Source organism: Anoplopoma fimbria, chromosome 6 (assembly GCF_027596085.1).
Source record: "Anoplopoma fimbria isolate UVic2021 breed Golden Eagle Sablefish chromosome 6, Afim_UVic_2022, whole genome shotgun sequence".
Lineage (NCBI taxonomy): Eukaryota > Metazoa > Chordata > Actinopteri > Perciformes > Anoplopomatidae > Anoplopoma > Anoplopoma fimbria.
The window spans coordinates 6962622-6987634 of NC_072454.1; the positions used below are offsets into that span (position 1 = coordinate 6962622).

Consider the following 25013-nt stretch of genomic DNA (forward strand, 5'->3'; position numbering starts at 1 on the left):
ACACGATGAGTGATGATAGATAGAAAATAAAATATGACTTCTGCCAAATCATAGGGTTCGCAGAACTATCTTCCCTTCTTCTAAAACTAAAAGTATTTTGTGTCTAAATAAGAAAATGTGTAATATATGATTCAAGGCCATATTTTTGATTCATACGCATGTGTTTTGTGTGAATTTGTTTTGACAGAATATTGTTGTTACCTGGGGGGAAAAAATATTTTAGTGGTAACATTGCAGATAGATAAAACACTCACACTCACATACAATCGTCATATGTGTGAGAAAATAACAATCTCATTAATCATAAATACCACTTACTCACTTGCACAAGCATAAACACACATTCTCACTCCCCTTAGAGAACACTTCAAACAAGCGTCCCAGTTGGAGAAACACAAGTTTGGGTACAGTTCACTTTTCACATCACTGTTCCTCTGTCACAGTCTGCAAACGTTGATGCTCGTTGCAGATTATACAACTCCTCTGTTTCAGAAATCACATACTTTTTTTTTTTTTTCTCTCCTTTGGCATGCATCTTAAAACGCCTACATATCTGCATTTAGAAAATGCCAAAATAAGAATTGTTATGATAGATGTGAAGTACAAGATTGTACAACTGCAATGGCAATCATAAACTATAATTTCTACTTACTTGACAATATTAAATTTAGAATGTTAAAATTCCAAATTTGAGTAAAAGGCAGACGAGGTATATAAACCAGTCAAGGTTTTCCTGCTGCCACTTTCATTTTGTCCTCTAGATTGTGGATATTGTGCTCCACTCAATTGTTTAATACCTATCTACATAGTAAAGCCCTGTTATATTAGATATAATCATTATTGTAATTTCACTGTTGGATGCTTGTTGCTCATCTCCAAAACACTGAATTTCCCTTGTTTCCACATAATCCCAAGTGGTGGTGTGCTTGAGACGTGCTGCTTTTTTTTTTTAGGCATTAAAACACCTTTTGCCGGTTATTCATTCTTGCACGCCCTCAGTGTTTTTTAAGTTTTATACTGATAAAGTTAATTTAATAGCAACTGCAATACAAGTCATCAAGCCAATTTCATGCATGGCAAACCAGCATGATTATAAGATAATATTAAAAGGACGAATAAAGGACACTCTTTTGGTTGATATTCATAGTTGAGATGAACTTTGTTGAGTGTAGCAGCTTTTAAGTGATTGCTTGATAATGGTTGCAGTCTTCATTATATATGGCATCAACGGTTAACCTGCAAACAAGCTATTTTTTATTTTGTTGCATATTTTGTTTTTCTATTATACTGCATAAGGATGAGGTAACATTGTCCCATGTATTCACTCAACGCAACACTGTGAACAACACTTTTACTTATGACTTCCAGCCAATTCATATTTTAATGCATTTTTGCTGTTATCCTTTTATAAATTTGCAGTCAACTTTATGATTTTGAGCAAGCTGCAATTAAAGTCCAGCGAAGAAAAGTAGTTTTTTCCTCTTTTGTTTTACAGTGGAAAACCTTTATTATTCATATTTCAGTTTATTCGGTTTGATCACCCTTTGTGCTTCATCCAAGTTTTTGATCGTTATATTAGTAAATGTTATTAATTAATATTATGGTGATAACTTAAACCACATTTGGTTGATCCAATCTTACTGAGTACAGTTGTACTCAACTCAGTCTTGGATTTAAAAGTAAAACCAAATTTAAAGGATTAATATACTGACAATGTCTAATTAAATGACATGATATCTTTAAACTAACATATGCTTAATTCTAACAATGACGTTTTTACTCTATATTCCAAGGAAGTAGTAATCTTGAGTTGATAGTTGTTTTAAGCATATCATCCCTTGGTGATGCATCCCCCCCATGTTTAAAGGGGGTCGAGGTTATGGTGCCATCCCATTTAGGTGCAGGTTTATCAGTTTGACACCCTTGCTCAGGGTCTTGTTAGCAATATCTTGACAGCAATTTGCACACCTCCAGTGACAACAACAGGCTGTACTGAATAACATTTTGTCACCAACGGCAAGGGCATGAATGCTATTCAAATCAGAATACCATATTAAAAACAATAAAACTGACTCAGCTGAGTCCATTTCAAATCTACTTAATGTAAAGGGCATTCTGGTTTGCATTGATTTAGCAGAAAATTTCAGAAAGAAACTTTGGAAAAGAAAAAAAAGATCCTCATACATGGCATCACATCGTAGGGGTGTATTTGGCACACATTTCACATCTCACACACCATAATTTCCTTTTTTCATAGTTAATAATGAAAACCACCTAAACAAGATGTTAATTTAAAAGGGGATTAAGTCACGTATGCATTCTGTAGAGCAGTTTGTAAAATCTGATGGCTTCAGCACTTCAGGGGTATCCGTTTAGGGGTAAATAATGCTACATTTCTTTAAAATAAAGTTACAGAACTGGTGTGCACATCAAAGTGTTTGAATAGTGAAAGCAGGGCATTTTGATCGCAGCAGTCAGCATATGATACCTTGGTATTATTTTTTTTTTACTGAAAGTAACCAAAATAGTAATTACTGACATTATGTAAATCTTCTTCAGAATCAGTTTTCCCAGATGCAACGTGACATTGCACTCATGGGAAGTGAACCTTCCTGAATAAAAGATGAAAATCATTTTGAGATTGCACCAAAAGGAAAGCTATTTAGAAACTGTGTGATGCATCAACTTAAACCACGTTGCTCATGTAAGTGTTTTTGAATAACAGTTTGAAAGGTACAGGCAAAAGAAAGAAGTTTTCATGTAACTTTTGAAGGGTTTGATTTCAAATTTTGTAAAACTAGAGCATAAGCGATACCGAGTTTCCATTACTTTTATTTTATAACTAACTTTAGGGAATATCAACATGTTTTCTTGCAAACTTTTTTTTAAATTATTATTTACCAAAAGAAACCAAACCTTTAATATTGACTTAACACAAGCAGCTGATCAAGATGTTTGTCGAACTAAAATAAAGTATAAAATCAGCGACACAGTGGTTTACCCCTCTAAAACTCTGACTAAAGAATAAATAAACGACATCACATTCAATGCCCTTATAGTTTTGGTAAATTGTGGCTACTGAAACATTTTGGTCATTATTGAGTAACTCTTTACCCATCAAACCTGCACTTGAAAATAACTATTAGGAGAAGTTTTGTTTTGTTTTGTTTTGAAACATCAAGGAACACAGCGCTCTCCGCCGTCTCTGTAATGTCAGTTGTGGCGGTCCTCAGTCTAAAAGTCAAAGTAATTCAAAAAGATACATGTAATCATTTTCCAAAATCGACTATCCGGCTTCAATCAATATTTGTTGGCATCACTCCGGTCAAAAAAGTGTTTACTCTCCAGCATGCAACTGTAATAACGGGATGGTCTAACATAACAGCACCACTGACATTCAAAGCTTCATACGAAAACCAAAAATCTAATCTTTGAATATAACAAATGACAATGAATGCAGCCCTTTCTGCTGGCCAATCCAGTCAATCAGGACAGAACCAGACGGACTGCTGAACCCAGCAGCTATTGTGTGGATTATGGGGATGGCGGCTGGCTTGGTCCAGGAGAACACAATGGGTTGGGAGTGAGTCAGGAGCGGCTGAGTTAAGAATTGAAGAAGCTACAATATCTATGCGGCCCTGATTTCTGCATTGTTGCCCTCTGTAGACACTGCAGGTGTAACGGACCGCTGTCTATTCGGCATCTGTATCGTGGTTCAACACGCATGTGAACCACAGATTAATCACACAGTTTAACGTTTATCATCACAGTGTGACTTAAAGTTATACTGACGATCATTATTCGCCAATATTCAGTAAAATATGCGATCATGACATCGGCATTTATGAACTTCTAGTTGCTGATCTCTGATGATGTTACACTGTGAACAACCAATCCGTGTTGAAATTGAGTGTTGTTCAGAAACTTGAGATAAATACGGTTGTTTGAAAAAGATGTTTTCACATCTGTATAAATAGATATTGGAGAGGGAATTACCTGTTTACAATCTACCTCTAATATTACATCATCAAAACTACTAATGAAAAGATTTGTTTTAATCCATAAAACACACAATTCAAAGGATTGTATTTTTATGGATTAAAACAAATCTTTTCATGAAAATGAAAGACTTGGATGACTTAAACAAAGTAAAAAGAATAATATTTGGTTTCCCAACGTCAGACTGTGCAAGTCACATAATGTGTGTGCGCCAGTTTGTCTTGTGTGTTTCAGTCCTGCCACTCACTAAAGCCAATAAAACATTAAAACGTCAGAGGGAATGAAGCATTGACATTAAATAAAGATAAGCCTTTATTTTTCTCTAAAACATTAAATAAAGAGAATAAAACATTAAATAAAGAGAATAAAACATTAAATAAAGAGAATAAAACATTGGTAAAACATTAAATAAAGATAATAGAAATATTGAGAATAAAACATCAACATTAAATAAAGATAATAAAAATAAAGAAAATAAAACATTAAATAAAGATAATAGATGATACATATACCGTATTTTAAAAATAAGAACTTGAAAATTTAAATATATAAGGCCGTATTTTCCGCACTATTAAAAGCCTTTAATTTTCTCAAAAAACGACAGTGCGCCTTATAATCCGGAGCGCCTTATATATGGATTAATTCTGGTTGTGCTTACTGACCTCGAAGCGGTTTTGTGTGGTACACGGCGCTCTGTCAACATGTTTTAGTAGACTTAGTAAACTACAAAGCCGCACCGCAGCAGCATCACGGCCACCGTAGTCAGGAGCGTCGCGGAGTAATACACACTGTGCTTCACCATAATATTACAGTGTGTGTGTATAAGGACCCAACATGGCTCCGGTCAAGAGACACGCTTACGACGCGGACTTCAAACTCAAGGCTGTCAGTCACGCAGTAGAACATGGGAATAGAGCAGCTGCGAGAGAATTCAACGTTAATGAATCAATGGTAGGAAGTGGAGGAAGTTTGACTGACTGACTGTTTTGTTTCGCTTAATGCGCCTTATAGTCCGGTGCGCCTTATATATGAAAAAAGATCGAAAATAGACCATTCATTGACAGTGCGCCTTATAATCCAGTGCGCCCTATAGTGCGGAAAATACGGTAACCATCATAGTATGTCAATGTTTACTAACTATTATTAAAGGCCTAAATTCAGAACAAATATGGGATCAGAGATCAGCGTTAATGCTTTCTAGTCTCTGATTCCTGATATTGCTACTTTGTGAATAACAAATCTGTGTTCGACTCAGAATGAGGAAAGCTAGTAACGATGGCAGAAACAGCTAAGAGCTGTTGTTCTAGCATAGTGAGGTTCCCTTTAGTTACACGAGGATGGGCTCATGCTTTATTCAGTAAACAAAGGTAAATTATAACGTTATCATGAGGTGGTATAATCAAAATGTAGTTTTGGTGGGGAGCTTGAAGGAGATGTTTTCACAGATATATAAAACCGATAGCAGAGAGGTAATTATGCCCTTTTTTGATATTCATCAATAAAACCAAAAACGTTTTTTTCCGCCTCATTTAAACATGGATAGATGACTAGCAATAATTGTGATATAAAAATGTCATATTTTGACATCCCTGGTCATTAAAAAGGTTTAAATTAAAAAAAATGATACGATTATCAGACTATTCTGGTTCTGACCAGCGTGGATGGAAGCGTTTAATCGACTAGTTGACTAATCTCGCACATCCATAGTGCCAAACCTGTAGTTGGCTTTACTGATTCCAGAATTTTGACAGCTCCTCAACAGACTTTGAGCAAAGAGACTAAAAAGTTCATCAGCTGAAACGTATAGGGCCCGGTCAGTGTAACTAGGCTCTTTGACTCAGGCTCCCTGTACTCTGCTGGTATGATGACATTTTGTCTTTTGATACCAGCAGTGGGAGTATTTATAGCCAGGTGAAAGTTCTGTGATGAAACCCCCCCCCAAAGTAATTCCACTGATGACTGCTGTTTTCATGACTGACCTCGGTTCAAGAGAGAGAACTGGAACAGAAACAGCAGGGGAGGGAGGTGACATCAAAATCCCACAAAAAGATCTAGATGTTTCTGTTGGTGAGGGGTTCAACAGCACATCCAGAGGGATGTGATGTCAAATTGTATTCTTGGGATCTGGGGTTCTTCAGTCAACATTTATGAACACATCCCTTTTTAAAAAAAAATATTTTTGTTGTCCATAACTGCAAGACAATGAAATAGAAATCCCATAAACTTAAAATGTGGATTCCCAAAATCGTTTCAGCTGCATAGAAATGTATATATTTTTCTTTCCGTACACTTTGTTCCCTATCCGACACCCCTACTCATGCTGCTGCAATGACCCAGTTTCCACTTGGAAAGCAATGGAGCCTTCCTCCTCTGAACACATGAGAAAAAATGATACGGGGGGGGTTTGAAGTGTCGAGGGCCCAAGGGTCATAGGAGTGTCAACACATCAATGACCTGTCAGCCTTCATACAATAGCAGGCATATAGGCTGAAGTAACGCTGAGTACCCAACCGGACAAAGACACCCGGGGGAACACAAGTGTGAAGAGGAGGATGGGAGGAAAAGAGAGGAAATCAGGGTGGATAGAGGAGAGGGCGGATGAAAATGGCAGGCAAGCAGAGGTGTTGGTGGTGGTGGTGGTGGTGGTGGTGGTGGGGAGTTGGATGAAACAATAAAAAGCAATGTAGGAGAGAAAAAGGGGAGCAGAAGAAAGCTGACACATCTGTGACGGTAGCTGCAGAGAGAGTTTAGATCTGCACAGGCTGTACACCACAATAACTACATGTTTTCATTTACATCTTTTTATTTTTATTTACTCCTTTGGAAGCTGAGAAACTGTACAGTGGGTGTTGTTTATTGTATTAAGCTACTCAAAGCCAATGTCATTTCAGGGACAGAAATATGCAGTATGTGGACCAGAGGGCATTTAAGGTCTGAAAAACATATTGTTGTCCAATCTCTCTCTCTCTCTCTCTCTCTCTCTCTCTCTCTCTCTCTCTCTCTCTCTCTCTCTCTCTCTCTCTCTCTCTCTCTCTCTCTCTCTCTCTCTCTCTCTCTCTCTCTCTCTCTCTCTCTCTCTCTCTCTCTCTCTCTCTCGTTTAATCAGCCAGCGGGATCTTGGCCTATCCTTGATCCAACAGAGAGTCGGCACGAACACAGGCAGAGAGCAGGTTCACCATTGATTAATGGGACACTTAATAGAGCCTCACACAGGTCAGGGAGAGAGTGAGAGTCGGCGAGCGTAGACAAACGGTGAAGTCCTCAGCGCTATGAGCAGGAATTGCCAATTTGCAATTTCTCAGGTCAGTCAACTATAAACAACAAGCAATCCATCTCGTTCAGTTACGCGCTTTAGCTCTTCATTAATTGGATAGGGTGGGTGAGTTTGTGGTGCATGACTTTCTGATTGACTGAAGTTGTGATGCATCAACGCAAATGTGGGGGAAAGTCCTGAGAATGAACTGCCTTGAATTCAAATTTCCCATTAAATAAACCTGTGTCGCTATGGAGATTGAATGTTTTTTGCTCAGTACCTTTTTATGCAAGCACGTTACTACTGGATTTTTGGTTTAGTTTGCTGTTGCATCGGTGTTTCATAATAGATTATTCTTTGAATATTAGACCATATGGGTTTGGCAGCTGGACATCATGCAGTATCCATTAAAAATTATATATATTGAAAATAATCCTTCAGGTAAGGCTTTCATCTGAGATCCGCATATGAGAAAGGTAGAGGGAACATTAAAACTACCGATGATGAAAACAATAATTTATTCTTAACCTTCTAATTAAGGAAAGTGAATTTGTTGTCGAGCTCTCTTCAACTTTAGGCAGGTTGCTGTGGAGGTGATGGACAAGGAAAACATTGTACAGGCGAAGTACCTGGATTCAACCATGTCCCTTCTCTCTGTGCAGTTACACTTAATTAGTAGAGGTTTCAGGGTCCACAGAGATGATTGAGTCCTCTGGTTGTAGGGGTCACGGTTAAGTATGTTCTCAGTAAAGTTGGGAATATAAAGTAACTACCGAAGCCGGCTCGCAATCTGCAGTGATGGTTTTGCCGTCTGTATTATCTTTTCCGCGGTAAAAGAGTGAATCTGGCAAGAAAACCATTCATTATATGTTATGAATGAAATAAAGTATATATTATATGCTATAAATGATGAGATTCTTCTGATAAATGATGAAATATGCATCCAATGCTTGCCAACCCTTTTGATTCCCCCACACCCACCCCCCAGATTGATTGGAAATAACCTAGTACCCCTTCTGTTTGTGATAGTGTTTTTTATTTATATAAAGAAAAATTATTAGGTACTGATTCCACTTATTTGTTGTCTGTGAATCTTTTTTAAACAGTGCGGAGAAATGAATTTCTGGTGTAAACGGCTAGGATTCTGGTTATGGATAATTGACATATCGTGGAGCTTCTGCTTCCTGTATGAACCCGGTGTGAGGCAAAAATGGTAACAAGTACTGACCACACAGACAATCATTTTTAGGACAAATTCATTACCAGGCTAAAGACCACCATGCGGTTTTGAATTGGATTAGCCTACATCATATTCAAAGGTGTTGCTTTCATTGTGTCCACCCTGAAGGGGGTCAAGAATTTTATTATGACCTTAACTCTACAAGACAGAATATGACCTAATCATCCTTAGTGCTTAACTGTAGGACTTTTTCAGTACAAATACTCTCTTCAACATTAATGGAGAACAACTGAAAACGTCTTGCGGGGGCCTCAAAAAGATACAGACCTTAATGATCCTGGAAACCACACCAGCATTACAATAACACAATGCTTCCACCCCGTCCATTTTGATTATGTATGTTTTCTCCTTTCTATATGTTTTCATGATAAATACAGCTCTATAAATAGCTGTATTTTGTGGTTTTCTCACAAAAGACAAGTCTGACTGCTAAATGTACCCTCTGTGAACACACCACAATTTATGCGAGTAATATGCATCTTCAAACATAAAGAGTTCATTGGTTTTGAACATTAAACACGAATGCATCAGAGAGTAGTGGGACACTTGCGGCCCGACAGAGCTTGAAGAACTCTGTACCCCATGGTGGCATCAGTTGTACTTTATATCCTATCCCATCAGGACCTGGACCATATAAACATTTAATGATTCCTTCCAAAATGACATGAAACATTAAACCATGTCAGTGCTTCCATCTCGTTAGGTTCTGAGGGCATGACGAAACCTAACTAAAAAGATGTGAGAGTTGTTACTTATCATATCATATATATTCTCTTAACAAGTTTAGCGCTTTGCCAAGAGCAAACAAACTACTATAATGCTCCTTCCTATCTATCAAAGGGTTTTCAAAGAAAGCTCTTATCTGAGGAAAACTTCGGAGCAATTCACATGCTGCGTTTTTTGCAGCCTCAAATCCATTGTTGTCAGAGTAGACACACAGAATGTTCTTACAAAAGTGAGAGCGGCACAAAAGTGATTTTTCAGGGTGCAACGGCTGCGGCTCAAGATAAAAATAGTTCCACTTTTTGAGCGCTGCATCAGGATGGCATGTCTTCAGCCAAGGAGTCTACTGTATATGTGGGACTGTCTGTAATAGTTGCCTTTATCCTTATAGCCTAAGGTATACATGGGCTTACACAATTTACCAAAAGACAACACAAACATTATTCCAGCAACAATTTGAATTATGCAAAAATCAGGACTCAGGTTTGGATGAGACTGCTGGTAAACAGTAGACATGGCAGCGCTACTAATGCTTTCACTATGTGAGCACAGTTTAAACAGAAACTCACCTTGTGAGCCAAAACATGTTTAAAAAAAAATCTTTGTTTCAGTTTTCCTGTTCTGTTTTCAGTAAATTGTTTGGCATATTACTATTTTTAATGCACTGCTTTGATTTTAACCAAGTTTTTCTTTTTCTGAAGTCTCACATTTTCAGGAGGAGTAAACGACGAACAAAACCTGAGGTACTTTACAAAACAAAGTCATGTTCTCATCCCTCCATACTCATACGTAGACAATCAATCCTCATCACAGTCGTCACATTCTTCATCATCATACACATAAGTATAGTTTTCGCTTCTTGGCCCCCCCCCAAAAAAAGCGTTACCTAACTGCTTACTCATCATGCAAATGTTACATCATTTCGTAAAGAAATTTAAACAACGACTTCAAAAGTGTAAACATTAAAAGGGTGCTTCTGACCAGAGGGCTGCTGGCCTGAAATCCTTACTTTCCTAAAAATCCAGCAGAGAGAACTGAGGGACATTTTGCTTAAAAAAACAAACAAAAAAAACATGAAGTTGTCCTTTACCGGTGTTTTTCACATCGAACTTGTTTATTGGTTTCTTGCCAATTGTGGATGCAGGAATGAATATCAGCGTGGGTGTGATTCAGAATACTGCATGTGCTCATCCAACCTTCCCCGCATCAGAAATGATCTGAAAACAGATGGCATAAATGTCTCGCCCTCTCTCCTGAGTTTTAAAGTAGTGAGAGAGCGGCTACATTCACTCTCACGTAACCTGATTATCGCCTATATCCACAGTACGGCATTACACCAATTAGGACGTTTACATGGCTTGCTTGTTGGAGCGTTCCATTAATTCACCCGTTTACATGCTTTGGAGCAAAGCGACTAATGCCTCAACACCCCTTTCAAATTATTCTGCAATGTCACAGATGCCCTCCAGTATTCTCCTTCCAGAACACATTTCTTCCCTGATGGTAATGTGGTATAACCTTGTGGTACAGTGTAGGCCTGCTGTCCAATCTTATTTTTTTTTTCAGTAGAAAGTGGCAGAGCTTTCTGAGCATTTGTTTCGCACCGAGATTGCGGTTTGTTGCAAAATGTGTGCATTTTTCGCTAAAGCGTTTACAGGTTCATATTCATTCAGTTAGGTGTTATCTACACATCTTACTCTCATCATGCTCATTGTAACTATAAGGTTAATCAAATGAACATGTAATCATCATTGCTTGTCTTTCGGCCTTGATCACACGGTCATTTGATTGGTGGTGTGCACGATAATGTAGCCACTACAGAGTTCTCTGTCGTTTCCTCTGTAAACAGCTTTTCTCTCTATTTGCACCATGTTGACTAGAGATTTTTTGGGAGGATAAAATCAGCAGAACTCTGGTCTGCTTTGTACTGTCGTAGCCACTGACTCTCAATGTTTTGGGCGAAGTTCAAACCAGCTGTAGCCTGTTCTGCCTCCCTACAGGGAGGTCAGTGTTGCGGTTGAGCCACAGGGCAGTGCTCCTGGAAATTGTTGGGATTCAGTTCCTAGTTCAGGGACCCTTGAGCGGATAACTCAGGGTCAAAATGTACAATTATTATAATAATTATTATTAGTACAGGGTGGCTTGTACGACCACAGGCCCACACTGCTCCCAGCTGAGTGTGGAGTCGCTACTGGAATCACTTAGTCCTGTACTACTGCATTTACCTAGTGGAACCATGTAAATGTGCCAGAATACATCTTCATCAGCATCCTTTGTTTAGCTTTTAGTGCTTACCTTTTTCTAAAGTTTAGACCCTTTTTCCCTGTCATGTTTTATTTCTTAATTTAAGATTCATGTAATCTGTTGTTTTTATGTTTCTCTTTTTCACTATTCATTTTTATTTAATAATTAGGATGACTTTTTAAACGCGTGTCACGTGAGCAGTGTTCCATTGTTTGCTGTTAAATCAAAAGCAGATGCTTCTTGTCTTGTATTCTGAAGTAATAACATTGTCAAAATCAATGGAATAATGTAAACTTAATTGGTCCCTCTTAAATAGAGCGCTTGGATTTCATCAGTGCTACACCTTTAGTAGGGAGTTTCATGGTAAAGGAGGTTCCTATCTGATGGGTTTGACGCCTGTAGGCAGTGACCCAGCATCGATACGGCAGCTGATTTCATCGGCCATTTAGACTCCTGCACCGTTCCATTTTTCTCTGAGATAATGGAGTGTTGGCAGGCTGGAACATGTAAACGGGCACAACGGGGAACACACACAAGCAAAACAAAAAACTGCTTCAGCTTTAAGTCTTTACACACAATCGTTTTTCTCTTCCCCTCCATGTTTCTCTCTCTTTTTCTATCTCGCTTTCAGTCGTTCCTCGACATGAAGCCTCATCTCTCCCAGCCAGCCACGTCTGTCCGTTCAGCAGATAAGTTCGTAGTGATTTATTGACGATGTTGCGTCTCTTCGTTTAGTGGAGACATCGCCGCTGTCGCAGAAAATCTTCATCTGAATTTTGACTTTTATGATTTTGACATTGTATGGCCTTGTCACAATGCTGTGCACCGTGGAGTCGACCTACCATACACACTGATAGACTCCTGCTAAATGACTCTATAACTGTTATCTTCCTACAGTCTTTTTTCCTCTCCTTTATCCTCACCGCCTGTATTCAAGTCCTCAAAATCACAGTGCATTTAGATTCAGTTGTCAGTTATTCCATTAAAATGTCCATTAAAATGTCTTCTGCTCTTCGTAAAGAATTACAATTTATATATGGAGGACTAACTTTTAAATTCTTGTCAACTCGTTTGACAACAAGTGTATGTGGCTGGGTGTTATTTGACATCTTTGCAACTACTTTGAGCCCATATATTTGCATATATTAACTTATTGCAAATACATATATATTGTGTATGTGTCTGCCAATAAGTAACAGGAAATTGCAGAACAGACATGTCAAAGATATAATATACATCCTGATCAACTTGTGGATCTAGTGCTGCCAGCTACTTTTTTGGTTGGATCATTTTTTTATTCTGACTTGTTTCTCAACATCATCGACCCTAGCTTTAAATTATTGACATGAATGAAAGATTAACAGAGGAATTAATTAATAACAGTAACACTAATATTGATTTGCTATGACTTCACAAAGTTTACATGTGATATATATATATATAAAGATAATAAGAAAGCTATGTATATATTTTAACAATGTGTAATTAGAGTCAAAATCTAGCAAGACACCATGTACTTGCAGCACAACTCTTCCTCTCACTATCTTGTCTGCATCTTCCTTCATCCCGAGTCTTGATTCACATTATCTCATGTCTCATTTACTTTCTCCACACACTCCCTCTATCATCTCATCTCATCACTCTCTCTCACGCATGCACGCACACACACGTTTACTTTCTCCACACTCGCACTCCAATTACCGTTTATTGCCATCACTTATCACTACACTACTCATCTGTATCTTTCCACGTCTTTCTTCCTCACACACACACACTAGCTCTATTATGTACTGTGTTCGGATATTTTTTTATCTCTACTTCCGTACTTCTCTCTATCTCCGTTCCAGTCATCCTTCCCTCAGATTATTTATAAAACCATCTACTGAATCACTGATGACTTCACATGTTTTGACCCGTTTTTCTGCTTTTCAAAGTGGAGCATGTTTACGCCTTTCACCGTGCCCACTCCTCTGCCCGGTCGGTTAGCCACCCTCTCAGGTCGGCCTCGTCCCCAACGGCTAGTTGTGAGTCAGAAATCTGTCCAGGGATTTACTGGACCAATGTAGACTGTTGAGGAAGATACAAACAAATAACTGTTGCTTTTTCTATTTCCCTCGTAGTTCCCCTGTGATCATGTTCCACAGCAGACTCCCACTGTTTGGCTGTGAAGCTGTTGTGTGTGTGTGTGTGTGTGTGTGTGTGTGTGTGTGTGTGTGTGTGTGTGTGTGTGTGTGTGTGTGTGTGTGTGTGTGTGTGTGTGTGTGTGTGTGTGTGTGTGTGTGTGTGTGTGTGTGTGTGTGTGTGTGTGTGTGTGTGTGTGTGTGTGTGTGTGTGCGGAAGAAAGTTTCAAATTTAGAAAAGAGTAATCCATGTCCCTCCTTTGTTTGGAGACCGTTTAAGCCCTGCATCCCTTCAGTGAAAACCTGTGAATTTTAGCCTGTGAACTGAAGGTTTCTTGTAAAAACATTTCAAGTTAAAGAGGGTCATCATTTAGAATTTAAGAATCCTTCTCCATTGATTCATACACAATCATTTCATTCAACTCATCAAGTCAGAAACATCACCTGATTAAAAAAGAAAATGAAAAATTCTGGTTTCTGGCGAGCTGGTTATCCTTGGTATGTCTGAGTATAAAAAGGAGGAGGGGGTTAAATGGATGTTGAAAGTCAAATACTTCCCTCCAAAATTGTATTGACTGTTGACAACAAAAAACATCACACTGATTTGTTTTCTTTCTTTAGTGTTAATTAAAGGTTTACTCCACATGACTGACAATAGTGCTCGTCACTGACATCAGAATCTAGTTCCAAAGCGAAAACTGATTATTTCTCTGAGACACCCACTTGATGTATTTGGACTGGTAGCAGTTCAGCATGTCAACTCTTCGAGCCCTTACGGCAGATAAATAACCCTAAATTGGGGCTCGTTTTCTCCCCTTGAAAGTTATTCCAGCTCGCAAAATGGTAAAAGTGGAATTGAGCGACGGCGGTGCACAAAGTGTCTGAACGCTTTTCTCCTGATGTCTACCTTGTTTGTGTGATGACCGTCTCGTTCAAACAGTTATGTCATTATGAAACAGTTTATGGTTGTTTTAGCTCTTTGCCTCATTCGAACTTCTCTGAGTGTTTACTGAGTCATCTGTACCAGAAGATTAGGAAGAGGCTGGCGAGCAGTTTCTTTGTGTGTGTGTGTGTGTGTCTTCATCTTGTACGTCCTTGTGAATTTCCCTCTTGTGTGTGTTGATAGGAAGAGGTGGAGGCAGAGAACAGAAGGAACACGCGGACCAAACTAACACCAAAGCTGACCCCACACCAAGAGGAGGTGACGACCAGACAGTAACACACAGACACATGCATAACCATGAAAATGTCCTCTGATACATCCTCTACATGCATTAACACATATAACATAGTCTAAGCATCAATGTTTCAAAACCTACTTTGTTAGAACATATAGGTCACTCCAAACCTGATGTCATCGTATTCTTACATAAGGAGGTCAGATTTGTTTTGCTTGACATCTTCTGTTTTCTTAGCTTAGCTGTTATTGTGATTCATGCTACGTTATTCAACTTGCTTGCTTGCTTAATTGCTTTGTGAACACACAACAAATGTCCCCTGCTTTCTAAAACAGCATGCATACACAACTACACCAAGTTTAGAAGTTCAAACTTGAACCATGAGGTTGTTTTTTCAAAACTTAATATTTGTTCACAAGCGACAGTTTGTCATTAATCTTAGTTTTCTATTCCCGATCTGTGTTTTGGTTAAACTACACTTACTCACCGTTCATGTTTTCAGTATGGTAATACTGGATGCCACATGCAGCTTTTTACACTGTCCATGCTGAGTGACTAACCACAGTTCACTGTCGTCTGTGATCAGGTCTCTTCTGCAGCAGGTCGCCATGACTCCCAGAGCAGCCCCCGCAGCAGAAAGGAAGGAACCCTGCAGAGGATCGGAGACTTCCTACAGAGCTCCCCCACGCTGCTCGGCACTAAAGGTTAGTGTGCCAGTGGGACACTCTTTACCTTTTATCTGGTTGTGTGAGTAAAGAGTAGCATTTGCAGATACATATTTATTTAAACATAAAGAGGAGTTTAATGATGCGGCCAAAAAATGACAACCATACTCCAGTGGAGGATTAAAACAGTTTATTTCATCAGTTGGTGACACAAACTTTATACTATATCTTTAAATACAGTTTGTGAACATATCATTTATTCAATCAATTAGGTAATATATAATATATAAGATGATGAAACATGAATACAAACCCAGTAGAATCTGTCTTAAAAACTATGGAAATGTAATATTCATTATTTGTATAGCACTTTTAAATAAACATATTACAGAGTGTTTCACACAAGACAATACATTTAAAAGCTAATGTAAAAACCTAACTCTAAATAAGACATTAAACTGCCAGATTAAAAAATAAATAATTCTATTTCAAACCATTTAAATATAATGGAAAAAACAGAAAAGTCTCTCCAATAAAAGTTTGATTATAATATTTAAAAAAATTATCAAAAGTACATTTATTTAAAAAAAACTGTTTTAGAAAACTACAGGGTTTATTAAAAAAAATTGAAACTAAATATTTGTGTTTTTAAAGATTTACTTCTTTAGTGGCTTGAGTGCCACATATTGGATGGGAAAGTCCGAAAAAAAATTTTCATTGTAACAAAGTAGTTTCTAGGCTGCACGGTGGTGTAGTGGTTAGCACTGTCGCCTCACAGCAAGAGGGGCCCGGGTTCAATTCCCGGGCTGGACAACCTTCTGTGTGGAGTTTGCATGTTCTCCCCGTGTCAGCGTGGGTTCTCTCCGGGTTCTCCGGCTTCCTCCCACAGTCCAAAGACATGCAGCTTAGGTTAATTGAAGACTCTAAATTGCCCGTAGGTGTGGATGTGAGTGTGAGTGTTGTTGTCTCTATATGTCAGCCCTGTGACAGCTGGTGACCTGTCCAGGGTGAACCCTGCCTTCAACCATTGACAGCTGAGATCGGCTCCAGCAACCCTTAACTGGATAAGCATGTTACGGAAGATGGATGGATGGAAAGTAGTTTCTATTAACAAGTTGAGATTGGCTTTGAGTGCACGTTTTACAGCCACCAGCTTCCTCTTCATTCGATGCAGTCATGACACTAGAGAGACCTGCCTCTGACTGCATCAGTCTTGCCCCTGCATAATCTATATGAATGTGTGTATGCACGTTCAGCTGTGGAGAGTCACTTTCGGTGTTCGACAAATAACAGCAAAATCATTGATGACAAAGCACATTAAGAATTGCATTGATTGCCCAGACAGGGGAAATCATCAGAACTGAGGTAATGTAAGCGATGTGTCAGTCTCACACTGTCATTTTAGATTATGGAATGTACTAGAAAGCGTTCTTATTTTTAGCGATGAACCAATTGTGCAAGCTAATGACAGATGCTCCAATTCTTTTTTTTTTTTTTTTTTTTTTTTTTTTTTTTTTTTTAAATGTGTGGTGACATTTAAAACGAGCTTCAATATTCAAACGGTAATCAAAAGAAACACTCGGGTTATTGGCTTGTGGCTTTTCATAACCATTGTACCACACACACACACACACACACACACACACACACACACAAAAGCAAAAACACACCAAAGCTTCCACTCCAATGCGTTGGGATGCATTTTATTCATTCACCTTCTGTCAATTACTGATAGCATCCAGGAGGCAATCTCATGGCCCGGATGGGTTTTTAGAATATTAAAATTTCACAGTTGAAAAACGTGTGTGTGCAGAAACACAACGTAGGACACACGAAGGACAAATCTTGTCGGAGGAATTTAGCAAAGGGTAGCACAGGTTTGACGAAGTAACCGGGCAAGGGCAGCCGAGTTTGGGACACTAATGATGGCTTAAAGGGAAGAGTTAAGACGGGGAACATATTGGAGTCATCTCTGAGTTTTATCCTCTGGGACAGTTTCACTCGGTCAATTAATTTCTAGCCCTGGGGTTTCCACACAAGGGTGCTGTCATCCTCCACCATCCGATCCTCCCTCTCTCTTTCTGCTCCTTGCCGTTTGTTCCATTACATTATTACATTACATTACAGTCATTTAGCAGACGCTTTTATCCAAAGCGACTTACAGGAAGTGTATTCAACATAGGTATTCAAGAGAACTACTAGTCACCAGAAGTCATAAGTGCATCTCCTTTCTTAAACAAGCATCTAAGAGCATAAACCAGAGCTAAAGTATAGTGCAGAGGCAGATTACTACGAAAACAGATTGCAACAGACTAATATGAATACAATAAGTGCTACAAACTACTACGAATAGGATAAGTGCAGTAAACGAATACGAATACAATAAGTGCAGCGAACTGATACGAATACAGTAAGTGTTCCCAGTCCCTCATCGTCTTTTTATATTGTTATTTACTTCCACCAACACATCAATCTTTTCCATTTCTCTCCATCACTCATTCCTTCTCTACCTCCATTGGTCTTTCTCAGTCCATCCCTTTTTATTACTGAGCTTTTCCTAACCTTCCTGTCCCATCTCTTTCTCTTTCTCTTGTCCTTTCTTTCCTATACCCTGCAGCCTCCTCCTCTGGATGTTCCCTCTCATCTTTCCCCGAACAGTGAATTGATGGATAAAAATAACTTTTTTAAGTATTAACCATTCCTCTTAAAAGACCAATACCAACCATATCCTGGTCTCCGTCTCTGCAGCCAAGAAGATGATGAGTCTGGTGAGCGGTCGGGGTGAGGTGGACTCAGCAGCCTCCTCTTCCTCCCTCAGTCTGAGAGCAAAGAAGAACAAAAGGAAACTCTACAGGCCTGAAATCTCCTCCCCCATGGACATGCCCTCACACCCAGTAAGTGTAATTAAACATAAGCTTATTAAGCAAACACGCACAGATTCATAGTACAAACACAAACGATCTTGCCCTACTTTACAGCTGGGTAGGGAAACCTTTTTTTATAGAATGTAAAATCATTATATGCCGTGAAAAAGTAAAAGTCAAAGAATGTCATAAAAATATGGAAAGCAATAGTATTTATTCCATAAAAATGTCAAAGTGTGTTATTTTGATATCAAAATTATTGTCAGGGGAAATATCAGGGTGTCACGGTTATTATGATTTTTCACCAGAATATTTTGAATAGGCCTATAGCTTATAAACTAAAGTATTTAATATATTATCATCATCATCCATCAGCTATATCCTTTCACTTTGTTTAATTCCTATATATTGGTTATTTTACAGAAAACACACAATTCAAATGATCAGGAAACAAAAGATTTTTTTTTTTTTACTGATAAAAAAAATCTTTGCATCGGCATTTCTAATTATGTATAATCGGCTTACATTTAGTGTAAGGAAGTTAAGCAAGTCATAATTACATCTCTAATATCTATTTTATATTGCTGTGAAAAGGAAAAGGGCGTATGGCATGCAGCGCACACACCTGTCACATGACTCGCATGAGAGAATTTACTGCACAGGATAACAAGTAGGACACCATATATATCATAGCCTCTTCAAATCTTACCATTATAAAACTGTGACGTTCTATAACCGCGGTTATCCCTAATAGTAAAAAAATGTCATGAAAGGTCATAGAATAGTATACCATACAAATGTAATTAAAATGTCATGAAAGTCAGTTTAGTATTTGATTCAAATGTCATTAAATGCCATAAAATGCACTTTTTAATGCCATTGGCTGATCCACTAAACTAAATTCTCCATTGTAGGATTGAACAATTAGATGGAGTCTGTGGCTCTAATTACAAGCCTACAGTTATATTCAAATACACACAATGTTAACAATTTGTTCTTCTCTTGTTGTAGATAATCAGCAGAGAGCCGGAGCAGAAAGAGAGTGACCATCAGATCATTAAGAGGCGTCTACGCTCCAGGATGGTTAAATAACTAACCTACTTATGATACTGTCTACCATCCTGTTTTTGGTGAACACTTTCTTAAGGAAATGAAGGAGGCAATTAGCCGCTTGTAAACCTTTTTGTGTGTCATGATGGCTGAAAAATCCCCAAAACTTAATATAGAACTAAGTTGTCTTATTTAATCTAAATAGTCTATTTTATGAGTAAAATACTTTAATTTCGGAATATAGCAAAGTCACTAATATACAGCTGGTTATATATAAATATTTTGGAAAAGTACAGTTAGAGTGTATATGTGGGCTCAGTGTGGAGGTAGATCCAGGAGGCATTTAGCTGAGTTCAGCATGAAAACTGGGAGCAGCTAGCTAAAGAGCCACCTCCCAAACACTTATAAATATTTTTCTTTGCTTAATCTATCTACTAACAAAAATGGAACAACAGTTGGTGGTTTTAGTGGGAAGTACATGCTGAAACTATTTCATGCAACAGTTTATCCATCCGCTATGTATGCAGTATGCAGTATGTGATCAAGGCTAGCAGTTTCCCCTTGCTTCCAGTCTTAATGCACCAACATATGTGGTATCGATCTTCTCATCAAATTCCCCCCAACATTTTGAACTATTCCTTTACAATACTGCTAAATAATTTAATCAACTTTTGGCTGGTAGAAAAGTAGCAGCCTTTTTTTTTTTTTTTTTTAGAGAGAGATTATCTTGACTCCAGAGTCACAGCATATACTCCATTAGTTAGTAAGAACTCTACATTTTGTATATCTTCTACACTTAATAGACAAAATCTGAAGATTTTTTTTCTTTATTCTGATGTGCAATTTTTTGTGTTTGTTTATTTGATGTGTGTAAGCTACAACAGTTACAATTTAGTGTCATTTTTCAAACCAGTCTAATGTTATACTTTTTTTAAACTTATTTTGAACCGACAACTTCCTGATTTATTTTCTGAAAGTGATCGACCAGCTGAAAAAGTCTAACATTGTTCTAAGCAACTTTTTAGTTTTCATTTTGCTATTGGTTCAGATGTTCAATTATCTAATGTCAAAGTTGACCTTGTGTTCAGTTGTAAAACATCCACCTCTCACTAAAGTCCTACTGCACTTTATCTCTTTCTTTTGTACAGGAAAATCTAGTTAAAGCTGTTTGAGTTTTTAAAAAAGTTTGTTTATTACATTCCTGATCTTCTTAAATTGTGCACTTTCCTGTATTTTCACTTATTTTTTGAAAAATACACTACATACTTTTGTCATTCCATCATGTTTTTCTCCATTTGTATACTTTTGTTCGATAGGTCTTAACGGTCATTAAAAATAAAAATACAAAGCTGTTTTTCTTTGTTTCATATTGAAAGACCAAATGTTTGTATGTTTTTAAATGCTAATCAAAGAAAAGTGAAAACTTTTCTTTGATTAGCATTTCACTTTTGGCTCTGAGAATGTTGTAAATTATTACTATTATGACCTTTTTATAACCTGAAGATTAAAATAATTGATAATCAAAATAATCAGTAGCATTTTCTTTTACAGGATAAAATATTACATTTAAATATATTTTCCTTCAGTGGGCCCTGGTGGAACTCAACACTAAGGATAACGTGTAGGACCCTGGATTGTGTTGATATTTCCATCACTAAGTTGTGTTAAGCCCTTCTTTAGTCTCTAGTAAGTACAAGTTAAAGTCAAACTAGGGATTTTTCTGAATTTTCTTATTTTCTTTTAAGTTTTGCCGACCACGCTGGAAGTCAGAAGTGTTAGTTATTGTTTGAATATGGCGATAAGGGTACACATATTCAGACGGAAGGCATTCAAAGTGTGGCATTTGGTTGTTCACATCAAGTGACCGAAATACCCACTGATGTAAAGATAACTTCCAGTGGATTACTTTGACACTGAAGGAAAAAATGTCATGATTCTGAAGCACTTCTCTATGACGTCAAAGCAGATTTAAGGACCTTTATTTGTCATGAACTTTGGCAACTTTTTATAACTGATGGTATTAGTAAGTCGCTACTTTACACTTCAAGTCGTGTAGTAACTTTACCTCCCCTTCTACTCTCCCTCGTGCCCCTGTGGAGACTTTTGGCTTTTTCCAAATGAAAGTTTGTGCCTATATCAGACTTCATCTCAATGGTTCAAAAGCTGCAGAAACAATAAGTTAAATCAGGGTGGAACAACTAAAAATATCTGACCATAAATGAAATAAAATACATTTTTTAACAATATTAAACCATGTAGATACCATGCTGTTGATCTAAATTTGGGGTTTTCCTTGTTGATTAATTACAAAAACAACATAAAGGAAGATTTAAATCAGAGCACATCAAAATACAAAAAAATCCAAGCCATGCTTTCAGCTCAATTCTTTCAGAATTTGGAGCTGTTGCTCACTCAATGGCTGCTTTTAGTGTGGGCTGTAATTTTCAGACAATTTAATTCAATTTTCTGTGAAGCAATTGGCATTGCTTCACAGTAAACAAATTAACCTTATTACTGTCTGAACTGTTGCCCATTTTACTTCCCAGGAACACTATTTGATTTGTTACATGATGGTTGATTTGTCATTTAATTGTGTAAATGTCAACTACATGCTCAACATGTATATTTCAATCACAATAATCAAGCTGAGGTTTGTGTTTTACCAAACAGCAAACAAAGAGGGGGAAAAAAATCTGTAGTTTGAATATTTATTAATAATCTAAGATCTGGTTTTCTGCCTTCTTGGCTGTTTCTTGAGAAAAAAAAGTCAGCATTTTTTCTAACACTAAACAAGTCTGTTAACAGTGTAATGTAGCTACAATTAAAGAAAAAAATATATATAACAAGATCTGATCTCTCAGATATGCTGACTGTGTACAGACACAACAGAAGGGAATGAAGGGATAAGGGCATCTGTGTTAATGATTAGAGTTCATATAGTACAGTCAGTCATAAAATGGCATTCTATTGTATGTCTTTTTAATGTCATAGTATGTCGTATGTCATTAGAAACATTCATAGTATAATCAGTCATTTAAATGTCTCATAATAGCATAGTATGTCTTATGATTGTCACAGTATGTCACAGTATATCATGTCATGGAAAATGTCAGTGTATATCATAAATATGTGAAAGTATAGCACTTCATAAAAATGTTAAAGTATAGTCAGTCATAAAATGTCACAGTATGTCATAAAAAATGTCATACAATAGTATGTCAGGAAAATGTCACTGTTTAGTTTGTCATAAATATGTCATCGTGTAATATGTCAAAAAATGAAGGAGGCCTTCCGGGATATGATATCCTGGAGGACTCCTGACCTGCAGGGCCACCGACAGGCCCGAAGGGGAGCTGCCTGCCGTGTCGGAGGCGAAGCAGCTCGGAGAGGCCATGGAGAAGGACACAATTCCAGTATACTACAATTCCAGTATACTATTAAAAATATAGTATTGTATGTTTTAAAAAATGTCTTAGTATTGTATGTCATATAACTGCCAGTATAGTATGTCATGACAATGTCATAGTATAGTAAGACATAAGTTATAGTAAAGTAATTCCAGGGAAAATATCTTTGTATTTTATGTCATTAAACGACATAATATTGTCATTAAAAGGTCATATTGTAGTTAATATAGTACGTTATGAAAAGGTAAAAAATATCATAGTATTGTATGCCATTTACATTTCATAAACCTGTCATACTATATCATATATACGTTTATGTATAGGTCATAAAAAAATCCCAGTAGAGTATTCTAGAAAAAAATGTACCGAGGTAAATGTTTGAGTCTGTGAAGAAATGTGGAATTTTGAAATAGAAAATGTGTATAAACTAGGGATGCACAGATTCTACTTTTTCAGTATCGATACCAATACCAGTATTGATGATGTTGAATACCAAACAAAAACAAAACAAGATCACACAGACTTCACCTGACAATTAATTAAAAGGAAGTGACAAGTGTTATATACAGCTTGAACATTAAACAGCAGAGTCATGAAACTAAGACATCAAGCACAGACCTAATTATGGAGACTGTCGGGGGCAGCTGGGACTTATTTGCATGTGGTTCTGTGATTATTAAGTCATGAATATGTGGTTTTGAAATGGCTGCAGTCCGCATTCTTCTGCCTCTTTGTCACATTAGTGCTGCCAGACACCTCCCATGCAGAAGCTATACGTGTGTCAGAAAGACTTTAATCCAAAGACATCATTAGGAGGGAGCATCATAATCACCACACAATGGAGGACGAGAGAGAGTGACAGCCACAGACGTTAAATGTGGAGAAAATACAAAGGAGGTCGGGTAAAAAAGAAATCCGGGAAAGGAGAGCTTCCAAAACAAAACACATATGAGACAAGAGGATGAGGGTGATTAAGGATGGCAGCGAAGGTTCACATAAGGACACATCCATCTGCAACTGAGTCTTTGTTTTTTTTCTATTTTTCTTTCAGCCCAGGAACTCTTTCAGAGCACGCAGAGAAAGGAAAAGCAGTCGTGTATTCGGCGAATGATGGAGAGGCTGCCATGATACAATTTTAGTAATCACTTCCCACACAGCTGGGCCCTTTGTGCTGTCTGAACAGCAATCCACACCAACAGGAACATGGGTGTGTGAGTGTGGAGTGAAATGTACATTTCATTTATAACTTTTTTGTTCATCACTCATACCCGGAGGTGGGACAAAGTCACAATTAAGTCTCAAGTCTTTGTATTCATTTCCCAAGTCAAGCTCCAAGTCAAGTCTCAAGTCCTTAAATTTTAGTTTCGAGTCCTGAACAAGTCAAATAGTTTCTTAACCAAAGATAATGCCGTTTTAACAGCAAAGAGAGTGGCCAACTGGTGCTCAGTAACGTTTCATTAGTTCTTCGTGGTTTTCTTCTTTAACTTCATTGGATTCTGTTGGATTGATTCAAACAATGTGGATCTGGGGAATTAAGTATCGCCTTAATGGGAAATTAATAGCTTTAAAGTTAGTTAATGAAGGAAATTCATGGAAATGAATTGATTTGTGGTGCGCTGGATTGCCTATATAGTTTTTGGGATGCCAGCAAGAGTTCCCACATGAATACATGATTCAGTGCTCAATACACTCTGTCATGAACCCACTTCTCTTAAATCAGTACCGCTAGAAAGAGTGCACGCAAATAATCAAGCAGTAATTACAGCAACAATGCAAACTCAGGTCAATATGAGAGAGTGTATTGGAGATATAATGCAAAACCACAACCAACAAAAGAAAATGTTCTTTACAGGCAAGTCCTAATAATCGAATGCAGGCCCAAATATATTCATCCAAAAATAAGGACTCCAGAGTAAAAAAAAAAAAAAAAATCAGGGATGATAGATAGAGGCTTGAGTTATGCCTAATTGCTCCATAACTATGCAGTTAGCAAGCTGTTTGAGGCTAGAAAACAACAACAACAACAACCCTTTGCCTGCTGCATCATTGGGTTCTCTCCTTTTCCCTTATGTAGGTGTTGGTCATTTGCAAAAACCCAGATTAAAATTTTAGTTCATCTGCTTTATATGATCCATAATAATGCCATAGTTTGAGACTGTTTTCCATTTCCGGCTGACCTGGCTCTTTTATTCGAGAACAATACAAAAGTGAAGAAGTGGGTGGTGACCACGGGGCAGTGATAGCACACAGCGCACAGGACAAAATATGTG

At 37.7% G+C, this 25013-nt stretch overlaps 1 protein-coding gene across 2 annotated transcripts in view; it reads left to right on the top strand.

Moving 5' to 3' along the window:
* The window catches only part of kif20ba (kinesin family member 20Ba), a 44383-nt gene extending 23703 nt beyond the window's left edge, over positions 1–20680 (top strand). Inside the window, exons 31-35 of one of the 2 annotated variants that reach the window (XM_054600498.1) lie at positions 9917–9958; positions 14706–14780; positions 15344–15461; positions 18171–18316; positions 19298–20680. In XM_054600498.1, coding sequence (XP_054456473.1) covers positions 9917–9958; positions 14706–14780; positions 15344–15461; positions 18171–18316; positions 19298–19378 — 462 coding nt within the window. In that variant the 3' untranslated portion in view covers positions 19379–20680. The remainder of the gene's footprint in view (positions 1–9916; positions 9959–14705; positions 14781–15343; positions 15462–18170; positions 18317–19297) is intronic. The other variant, XM_054600499.1, reaches the window with a different exon arrangement.
* The last annotated feature ends 4333 nt before the right edge of the window (positions 20681–25013 follow it).